The 11,608-nt window shown below is 41.1% G+C and overlaps 1 protein-coding gene across 2 annotated transcripts; it reads left to right on the forward strand.

The window, feature by feature from the left end:
- Positions 1-8,509: 8,509 nt before the first annotated feature.
- zgc:162730 (uncharacterized protein LOC564559 homolog) lies at positions 8,510-11,393 on the forward strand. Of its 2 annotated transcripts, none has more exons than XM_034169385.1 (2): positions 8,510-8,652; positions 9,069-11,393. In XM_034169385.1, the coding sequence occupies exons 1-2, from the start codon at positions 8,620-8,622 to the stop codon at positions 10,323-10,325; spliced, it is 1,290 nt and encodes a 429-aa protein (XP_034025276.1). In that variant the 5' UTR covers positions 8,510-8,619; the 3' UTR covers positions 10,326-11,393. The 2 variants fall into 2 exon arrangements, with proteins under 2 accessions (XP_034025276.1, XP_034025275.1); XM_034169384.1 differs by having other exon boundaries at positions 8,525-8,652; positions 9,066-11,393.
- Positions 11,394-11,608: the final 215 nt, after the last annotated feature.

Here is an 11,608-nt window from a genome sequence, read left to right on the forward strand (position 1 = left end):
ATTTTGTTTCAGCCTCACAGAAACTGAATCAGCTCATAATTTGAGCTCACCTGACTGTCAGCGTGAGCCACAGGACCGTGACAGCCAGCAGTGAGTCAGCCTCCAGCAAATTTCCCCTCCGTTTCCTTCTTGCAGACTCCAAATAGTTCTCATTTCCTTTTGCTCACGTTTCTCTCAGAGGGAAGTAAACATTAAATATTCTGGCATGAAAACACACATTTAAAAAAAACAGTAATAACAATAACCCTTCAATATTGTGGTCAACAATACACCTTTTTAATAGTTTTTCTTTTATTTTTTATTTAACTCACTCATGATTGCTGTGATGATTTGTCACATGCTCATTTTTATTGAGGGTTTTTTTTTTTTCTGTAATTTTCTTGCGGTAAACCAGACTGTTTTTGTTGCACAAACCTGTGGGTTTGGTTAAACATGATAAATTTTAAATATCACAGAAAATAAGAGACACGCCTTTGTGCCATGCTGCAGGATCTGAGAACGATCTTCACATGAGGGAAGGATGTTTGAGGTCCAAAGTGTGGGCTGTAACCCCCATGGTGGGCCATGAAAGTGCTTAAGGACGGCCTTAAACAGTCATTAAAAATACATACATAAAAATGTGTTTGATTTTTCCAACTATGTAATTAAGTTTAAAGTCACCTAAATAAATATTCATGAATATTTTTTAAAAGCCAAGGGATTTAAATTATGTGATCATACTTCATCTCAACCTTAAAGGGTGTCAATCTAAAATAAATAATAAGTCAAAGATGTTCATTCAAATTATTTTAATCCACTAAAGGGTTCATGGCGGCAGTGTGTTCTAAAAATACCTGTCACCGGTTTCAGGGAGTCCAATACACACGTGACAAAGTAACCATGTGTTTTTTTGTTTTTTTTATTTGCATGACAAAGTAAGTGCATGGGTGACAGTGACCCACCCAAAGATGAGTCACAGCACACAGACTTCATAACACCTAACAAGTTATGTGGCCTATGCTTTGATTTCTATTAAAGTATTAATAATTCTAAATATTTATGAAAGAAACTGAAAACAGAACAAATAACAGTTTATGATGATGATGATTATATTTTGATTTACATATTTACACATTTTACATATTTATATCATGTCAATCAGACCTTTTTCAGTGCAAAACATGTTTCTTATAATAATTATATATAGTGCATCTGGAAAGTATTCACAGCACTTCACGTTTTCCACATTTTATGTACAGCCTTATCTCAAAACGCATGATTTTTTTCCCTGAAGATTCTACACACAACACCCCATAATGACAATGTGAAAAACATTTTTTGAGATTTTTGCAAGTTTATTAAAAATAAAAACACCTAAGAAATCACATGTACCTAAGTATTCACACCCTTTCCTCAATAGTTTGTTGATGCACCTTTGGCAGCAATTACAGCCTCAAGTCTTCTTGAATATGATGCCACAAGCTTGGTGCACCTATCTTGGACAGTTTTGCCCATTCATCTTCGCAGGATATCTCAAGCTCCATCAGGTTGGATGGGGAGCGTCAGTCAGATCTCTCCAGAGATGTTCAATTGGATTCAGGTCTGGGCTCTGGCTGGGTCACTCAAGGACATTCACAGAGTTGTCCTGAAGCCACTCCTTTGATATCTTGGCTCTATGCTTAGGGTCATTGTCCTGTTGAAAGATGAACAGTCACCCCAGTCTGAGGTCAAGAGCGCTCTGGAGCAGGTTTTCATCCAGGATGTCTTTGTACATTGCTGCATTTATCTTTCCCTCAACCTGACTACTCTCCCATTTACTGCCGCTGAAAAACATTCCCTGTGACTACTGTAATAGGCCCCCTGCCCAACCCCATAATCCTTACGTGGAAGAATACCTGGATAGATAGAACTTGTGGTTGAGGATGTACCAAAACTTTCCATTGTTACTGCAATGTAGTGATGACAAACTCAAAACACTGTTCAGGAACATCTGGAAACCTACTTTGAAACATTCTTCTGACAAACATCTCAAAAGGAATACATAGTGAATGCTCTAACCCACTACGCATTTCATGAATATGCATCCATGTGAAATTTTGGAGTTCATTTTTCAGGGCTACAGTCAGGGCAGGAACTGTATGTGCACCATCATGCATGTTGTTTGGCTGCAAAATGAGAGAAAAAAAAATCTTTACTTTGCATTATGAATTCATACCTTTCTATTATGTTCTTTGGTCTAGCAAGAGTGTAAAATGAACATTTTAGTTCATGTATTTATTTATATTTATTTATTTAGAATTATAAATTCCCACCCGCTATTCATTGTTCGAGCAAGGCTGTAAAATGAGAAAAAAATTAAATAATTATAAATAATAAAAATAGTGCTATGATAATGAATTTATAATAACTATTCTAACTCATAAATGTAATTTATGGCCATTGTTTTTATCAGTACTGTGAAAGGAGAAGAAAATATTCATTTAATAAAAAATACTTTTTTGTTTTAAAAATCTGTAGTTTTTCAAGCTGTCCTTGTCCAGTCATATCCTTCAGTGGCATTTCATATCTGGTCTTTCACCATCTTGAGATCTGCAGATGGAGATTGTGGCAAATTCTGGTGAAATAATGTGGCAACCACATTACACCCGTTCTGGCATCCCTTCATTGGCTTCCTGTCTCTCTGAGATTGGATTTTAAGGTGCTGTTACTGGCCTATAAAATTGTTCACGGACTGGCACCTCCCTACCTGGCTGACCTGGTTGAGCCCTACGTGCCGGCTCAGGCCCTGCGTTTTTCTTATCGTGCCCCAGCTCTGTGGAATAATCTCCCTGCACGGATATGGCAGTCAGGCTCTGGAGATTTTTAAGTCTAGATTAAAGACCAGTCTTTTTTCCCTGTTTTATCATTAGTATTTTATGTTATTGTGTGTTTTTTATTCTTTTTACTTTTATGTTTTTATTCTTTTATTGTGCTTTTTAATCTTTTAATTCATTTTGTTTTTCAAGTTGTGTTGTGTGAAGCGACTTGAGGCAACCCCGTGGTGAATTGGCACTATATAAATTAATAAATTTGATTTGAAATGTGAAGAACTTCTACACCATTTATAGAGACCTGTAAACTGGACAGACAGACGGACGGACTGATTGGCAAACATTTGTCCAATACCTGTTAGATTTGCTTGTTGGTTATTCACTTCCGTCCTTATTCTTGCAACCTCTTGCAATCATCTCAGCATTACTCACTTCATAGATTTTTCTCACAAAATATGCATAGTTACACTTTGAGGGTATAAATTACACAGCCATGTGACATCATGTCCAAACATGTTTGGTGCCTACATGCATGTTGGCATGTCGCAGGAGAAAAAAGTTCCAGTGGAACACTTGGCACTGAGTACCGACTTAGTCACCAGACGAAGGGGAAAAAAACAACCTGAAAGGCACTGTCAGCAGGAATGATCCTTTTAAGCCCCGCCCTGATGGAGTGACTTTCCACAGCACTGAGGGCCTCAGTGAGGCCAGAGGCACAGCACAAACAAGTAGAACGAGTTTACTGCAAGACAAGCAAACAAACACAAACTTGTTGCTGCAGCGCCACCCCGCTCCGATTACTCCTTTGACCTTTGGCCCAATTAAAAGGCCCCATGCAAAGTTAATGAGAGAGGAGAGTATTTTTACCCTCACCCTGCACAACGCCTCATAACAGTATCATTTCCCATCTATGAAATGGGACATCCTGTATATATTTAGGTACGTTATTTATATCTAAGTGCAGTTATTTATAACCAAACACCAGAGGCATGTTTGGCTGTCCATCCGTCTGCGTATGAGCCCAAGTCCGACACCGGACACGGTGACACACAGTGAACGGTAAAACATAATCCCCTTCGCCAGCAAAAATTCTTCTGAATTAACACAATTTTTTAATCAACAGATGAGTAACATTATTTAAAGTGATAAATGCAAATGTATGGTTAATCTAAAAATGAAATAAGATTGAACATTGAATATTAAAGAGAGAGTGAAGGTTTAATCCTCATTTTCAGCCCTTATTGGACAAAATAAATTAAAAATGCATCTGTCAAAACAAAACCAATGACAAGGAGTTTGAACCTTTGGATTTGGGGTAATGTTTTACAATTGAAACACACAGAAAGTGTCTTGTAAAGTTAAAATTTAACAAACCTTAGTTTTTGTCTTACTACAAACATCAGCATACATACACATTGCACACCTAGATAAATATTAGCAGATGATAACAACTGCAAAAGTGTAGTTGAGTGCAGCTCTACCCTGGTTTTGACAAAAAATTGTATGAGACATAAAATAGTCAACCTACTGTCTCATTTTCATCATGTGGTCAAGTTTCAGTCCCTATTTTTAACCTTAACCATAACCCTGCAACACGCCACCCCAAATTTCATGATACCATCATGAACTAATACCTTAGATCGCTTCTCGTGACGCCATCGCAAACTTGTCTTGAGCTTGTGTTGAAAATATTCTTACACCTTCATGTTGTACATTACTTTTACTTAAGTATCACACTTGAGGGCAACTGACATGTTCCAGTCTGTTTCAAGTCCATCATCATAGTTCCAGTCCCCAAGAAACCACGCATCACTGGACTTAATGACTACAGGCCTGTGGCTCTCACGTCTGTAGTCATGAAGACCTTCGAACGCCTGGTTTTAGCCCACCTGAAGTCCATCACCGACCCCCTCCTGGACCCCCTGCAGTTTGCCTACAGAGCCAACAGGTCTGTAGATGATGCCATAAACCTGGCCCTGTACTCCTTCCTGCAGCACCTGGACTCCCCAGGAACCTACGCTAGGATCCTGTTTGTGGACTTCAGCTCTGCATTCAACACCATCCTTCCAGCTTTGCTCCAGGACAAGCTTTCTCTGCTCCACGTGCCCGACTCCACCTGCAGGTGGATCACAGACTTCCTGACGGACCGGAGTCAGCATGTGAGGCTGGAAAAGAATGTCTCGAACACTCGGGCTCTCAGCACAGGATCTCCACAGGGCTGTGTCCTTTCCCCTCTGCTCTTCTCCCTGTACACTAACTGCTGCACCTCCAGCCACGACTCCGTAAAGCTCATCAAGTTTGCGGACGACATCATCCTCATCGGACTCATTTCGGATGGGGATGAGTCTGCCTACAGGAGGGAGGTGGACCGGCTGGTGACCTGGTGCAGCAGCAACAACTTGGAGCTCAATGCCCAGAAAACAGTGGAGATGATCGTGGACTTCAGGAAAGCCACAGCCCCCCCGCCCTCCCTCGCCCTCACCAACAGCCCCATCACCACTGTGGTCTGTCACCGCTTCCTTGGCACCACCATCACCCAGTACCTCAAGTGGGAGTCAACCATCAGCTCCCTCATCAAGAAGGCCCAGCAGAGGATGTACTTCCTTTCGGCAGCTGAAGAAGGCCAAGCTGCCTGTCCTGCTGATGGTGCAGTTCTACACGGCCATCATCGAGTCCATCCTCTGCTCCTCCATCACAGTGTGGTACGCCGGGGCCACAGCCAGGGACAGACACAGACTACAGCGCATTGTGGCCTCTGCTGAGAAGGTGATCGGCTGTAGCCTTCCATCTCTCCACAACCTGCACGTCTCCAGGACTCTGGGCTGAGCAGGTCGGATCACAGCTGAGCCTTCTCACCCTGCACACGGTCTATTCAAACCACTCCCCTCGGGCAGGAGGCTACGGTCCATCCGGACCAGAACCTCCCGCCATAAGAACAGTTTCTTTCCCTCTGCCGTTAGACTCATGAACTCCTCCTTAACTCTGTCACTTTATCATTTTATCACGGGTCACTTTAGAGAAATGTACTTGGTTTTTAATTGCACTCCTCCCACTGCACTGTTTTTCTGTTGCACACAGCCTTTCATATTTCATATTTTATCTTGTATTTTATCTTATTTTAGCACATATTTTATATTTTATCTTAGCATTTCATATGGCTTTCTGCTTAATGTTGCACCATTATATCAAAGCAAATTCCTAGTCTGTGAATCCTGTTCATTGGCAATGGCAATAAACTTCTTCTGATTCTGATTCTGATACAGTTTCTTTATTTAAACACTTTAGTTGAGTACTTGCAGTTTGATAATTACTAGTTTTTTAGAATCCACTCTAAGAAATGAAATACATTTAGTGGTCAACTGGTCCCACATAACGTAGCTGTTTAAATGAGATAAAGAATGCATAGATAATTTCAACAATTTATTACACTGAATAGTAAATTCTGTTTTCCATATTTATTGCAGGTTACAACAAAGTCATCTGTAGTACATCAAGAATGTCCTGGGTTCAAGATCACCCATGCCCATTCTGCTTTTACACCTAGAGTTGCATTAGTTAGGGTATCCACTATAAAATGGGACTTTATAAAATTGTGACTTTTCAATACTTGCATAACATTGCCCAGAACGTGAGTGTTGTCATAGCTGAGCATGACTCACTGAACCGGGTGACGCATACAACACAGCCACCAGACTAGCTGATATCAGCACAATAGTACCAATAGATGCCAAACAGTTGTCAAGCATTAAATAGTTAGTTATCGAGAGGTTATACATTGAGCACTTCAACCTTGTGTTCCTGTAAGTCACAATGACTCCACCTGTATTTTTGCGTATTTGTTGATCCCATGTCATTAATGACTAATGATTAGTCAATCTTAAACTGCTGTAATTTGATTTAATGTGTTATCGCGTGCTTTAGGATGCAACAAATTCTCATCAACCCATGAAAGAAAGGCCGCTCTAGGAAATCATGAGTGGGTGTATGGCTAGATTGCACAAAATAACAGTATCACATTGCACATGTACTACGCCACAGTGATACTTTTTCAGTTCTCAACCCACAGGAACATCAGTTGCTCATAATTCTGGTAATAACATCCTCAGTTTAGTTTATGAAGTTAATTTGATGCTCCTACAGAAAGAGTGACAGCCTTGTTTCTGTTGTGGGCCGTAAAGTTAAAAAAGGGTGTAGATGATCGGCAAAGACATCTTATGAAAATGTACCAGTGGTTGCATACGTGCTTTACAAAACTGACGTGGTATTAACACACTCAAGAAATGAAATGCCACATTTACTTACTCTAGTTATGTCAAATGGACCGGCACAACTTAATAGTGTAAACAGGAAAAGCAAATTGTTGCAATTAATTGTATATTATATATGCTGTTTAAATGATCATGTTTTGTAGGTTTGGTTCATCCTCACATATCAATTTACAAAAAATAATGCACAAATACCTGTACATATACTACGTATTCATAAGCCAGCAGGCAGTGATGGTGTCACTGAAAATAAGATAGTGGACTTTCTGTAAAAACAAAAAACAAAACAAACAAAGACAACAAACAAATAAAAAACTTTATTATTATTGTGATTCTAACACTAACCCTAACATTCACCAAAATGGAAATGTGCATTTCTGACCAAAACACACACTGTGCATTTGTGCAGAAATTTATAGGAATGTGCCCTAAATACTGCAGTTTTTTTCATTGTTGTTGTTGTTGTTTTGCTTTTTTTTTTTTTTTTTTGTATGATATACACATTTGGTACGGTTGACATAATTACACTAAGTAAATGTGGCATTTTTAATCAGTTAAATTTTTAAGCCTACATTTGAGTTTTTAATCAATCAGTAATATTGGAAAATTGTATTTCTAAATGTGTTATTTCTTTTTTCAGTTACTGTGTTTTGATAGTTTGATGTTTTTAATTGCTTTTTACTGTTTTGTTTTTGTTTTTTAAAGAAGCATCTAAAAGGTTGAAACGATTCGTAGCACTGGCATCACTAAACCAGCAACAGCGGCTCAAATTGCGACAGAAAAATGACAACACATGCAAAAGGGATCATTCATACGTGCGCGTTATTGCTCTGTGGTATTTTGGTTTTGTTTTTTTGTTCATTGAGTCATTTTTTGGGTTGTTTTCACATATCTGTCGAGTTCTTTATATGCTTCGGGTTGAACGTGGAAGTTCTCATCAGTGAAGGTAAATAAAATCAGGGGAAAACTCCTGTTACATATTCCGTGTATCAGGAAGCCAGTATATGCTCATGTATCAAAACATACAGGAAGTGGAGAAGAATAAGAAGATTCCTAACATTTACTGACAGTTATGCACATTATAGTGCCTGAATATACTGTACTGTGCAGGAATTTTTGGCATATTTACTGTGCGTGTCTATGTATGTATGCATGCGTAGACCTACACAACACACACCGAAGAAAAAAACAAAACAAATGTAGAGTATAAGAAGAGCATGGCTGATATGTAAATCACCCTGTATCTGCATCTGCATACCCCTGAAACTAAAACATTTGACACAGCCAGCTAAAAATACTTCTTTTTTTTTCCCTCCTTGTTTTTCTCCACCCGCCCTTCTCTGAGTTCATCATCACAGTGATGAAACCCGAGGTGGAGGGAGGGTCATCCGGGAACATACTGTAGCAGGCGGAAACTCCTCCTAGCCCTGGGGGAGTGACATGACGCGTGAGATACTATAAAAGCTCACCAGCAGGACACAAAGTTATCTTGACTGAAGTCTGAAAGCGGGTATCGAATAGAGAACCAAAGCTGAGTTGACTTCTTTCAGTCAAAGAGGCACAGCATGTCAAAAATGCTCGACGAAATCCTCACGCAGGTGAGTTTCTTTGTTTTTATTGAAGGAAAAAGCACCGTACCTGTAAATACAGGAGCTGTGCGATTGTTGTTTGTTTGTCTAATTTGCAATTTTGCTCCATTTTTCAACTGGTACTCAACAGAAATGTTCACATAAATAAGATATTCTGTAAAAGTTGCTGATTTCCAGAGTTCCTGTCAGGATAAAAAGAGGTGTTTACGAGCAGTAATTTGCATTTCCAGTAGTTTCATATTGTTTATTTCTGTATGCAGTTAATTATTGTGACACACTGCAAGATCTTTCTGGGCTGTACAGAATATTTATGGACAAAAAAAAAACACCAATAAAGGGGGGAGAGGAAAAAAGCAGATGTTGATTTTTTTTTTAGAAGAAATATTCTTCGATGTTTCTTTAACAATCATCTTCATCCTCAGCAGAACTTCTTGAACCTCGCCCTGGATGATGCATTCCTCCCGACGCAATCTCAGCTGAAAGCCCCGGGGCAGACTCGGCTCAACCGGTCAGCCTCCTTCTTCTCCTCCCCCTCTCCAGCCGACTCCTCTTCCAAGCACAGTCTGAGCTCTGAATATGTCAACAGTGATGACAACAGCAGCCCCTTCTGGTCATCTAACATCTGGAGCCAGGCCAATCCCAAACAGCTGCCTTTCCGAGCCGACCGCTCCATGAGCCTGACCGAGTCCAGCAGCTCCCTGCTCTCCTCCTTCAAGCAGCTGAAAAGCATGGAGGGCTTGTCCTCAGGTGCCGCTACAACCGTGGCGCCCCCGCCAGGCTTCCCTCCCTCATCCGCTCTGCCAGCCTTGGTCCCGCCTGCGCTGTTGTCCAACCGTTACAAGACCGAGCTGTGCCGCGGCTTTCAGGAGACGGGCAGCTGCAAGTACGGAAGTAAGTGCCAGTTCGCCCACGGTGAGGCAGAATTGCGGGGATTGTACCGCCACCCCAAGTACAAGACCGAGCCCTGCAGAACATTCTACAACTTCGGCTACTGCCCCTATGGCACGCGCTGCCATTTCATCCACGAGGAGAAAATCAACGGTGGCTCGTCACCATCTGCCAAATTCCAGAAACAATGGCAGTCGGCGCAAGCTGCTCCCACCGATTCAAGCAGTCAGAATCCACGCCACCAACTGAGACAGAGTGTCAGCTTTGCTGGTTTTCTGGGCACTTCACGCAGCTCCCCTCCACCTTCCTTCTCTTCATCCTTCAACGATCCTAACCTGGGGTTCAGTCGTGCGCCCTCGGTTTCCCCACCTCCTGCCGATCTCCTGTCACCGGTGTTCAGCGAGTCCTTGCAGCGTGAAGCACCGGGATCAGCAGCATTCCAGTTTGGCCACCATCAGACCCGTACCAGTGCCGGAGACATCCACAGCATTCCTCTGATAATGGAGCCGAAGCCTTCGTGCTGCGTGTGCGGACATGGTTCTAACCTCTTGGTTAAAAACAACAGAATCCTGCCAGGCGTGGAAGATGAGCACCATCAGGACATGAGCATGCTGTTCCCTGGCCACGGAGGATTCTCCAAGCCCGCTGCCCTCCAGCGTTTCTCATCTGAGGACTCGCTGGAGGACAGCTACAGCAGCAGCAGTGGAGGCTCCAGCGGAACAGAGTCCCCTACGTTCGACGGCTCCGCGAGCAAGCGGCTCACCGTGTTTGAACGTCTCTCCCTGTCTGATTAATTGAATCCAAAGAGCAGAACTGAACCAACACCTCGTCACCCGCGTCGGTCGCTCTGGACTTTCTTCACAAACTCGAACTGATCAGCCTTTGACTTCACAGTAACACTTAATTTATATTTGTACAAAATGGAACTTATCTTGGATCAACTACACATGCTGAGTTTATTTTTAGTACCCAAAAGTTAACAAACTCTATTTTTATATCATGTAGCCTCTGAGACCCATGTATGTGATCTTACGTATGAAATAACTCCTGTGCAGGTCTTGATGACTTAGAGAGTAAATTTGGTTTCTATTTACCGTAACTCTGTAGTGATCAAAACGGCTTATCGGTAGTGTTAATCCTTTATTCCTGTGCCTCACAGATTCTCCGTGCCTCAGATATCATATTCACTCTCGGTGCCATGAACAGTATATTTGATTCAGTAGCCTTAATCATAGAGACCTGATATGTCATTATTAATGCCATCTTGTCTGTATTATGCACTTTACAAGCTAATTACTGTGGGAAACTGCAAAACGTCTCCCGGTAGCATTCAGCCAAAGCTTCATACTTCATTCTGCTGTATGCATGTGTGAGTGAACCTGTGTGTGCATGTGTTTGTACACGTGTGTGTGTGTGTGTGTGTGCAGCCCTTTCATGCTCTATGACCTGGGGTGCTGCAAAAGGTGCAGAATGCTTCAAGATCAAAGTGTGCGCGGAGCCCAAAGCGTTGCATGTCAGTGAAATCAAAGCAGTGTCATTGAGATTTGACTGTATAACATTCTGTAATTGTAGCAGGTTTATAAATCGCATGCCCCCCCTTTTTTTTTATATCCCCCCCCCCCCCCCCCCTTTTTGTTTGACCTGGGTTGGTTTGCAACTATGAAGGTCAGAGAAGCTTTTTGGTTCAGGGACTGTAACACCGCAGTATTTCTTTTGGACATCGGTTGCCTTATTTGCATTGTTTAACTTAAATATATTTATTATATTTATTTGTGTTAAAAGAAATAAATGTATTTTGTACTTTATTTATGGAGAATTATTATAAAGTCTGTGAAATTTGACAGCTGTTTTGAAGAAAAAAAAAGAAGCAGAATCCTTTATTTTTGATTGCCTGAAAAGGACTAAATAAATTTCTGAATAAAGAAATGAGCTTATGAGTTTTAGTTTATTTTTATATATTTTGCATTTGTCTCTTCCTGGTTTTATAACATACTTGTCAATAAAAGATGCAGCTCACTATTTATCATAACTTTATCCACCCAGCCATACATTTTCTATACCCACTTACTCCATTAAA

The sequence above is a fragment of the Thalassophryne amazonica genome, chromosome 4 (assembly GCF_902500255.1).
Source record: "Thalassophryne amazonica chromosome 4, fThaAma1.1, whole genome shotgun sequence".
Lineage (NCBI taxonomy): Eukaryota > Metazoa > Chordata > Actinopteri > Batrachoidiformes > Batrachoididae > Thalassophryne > Thalassophryne amazonica.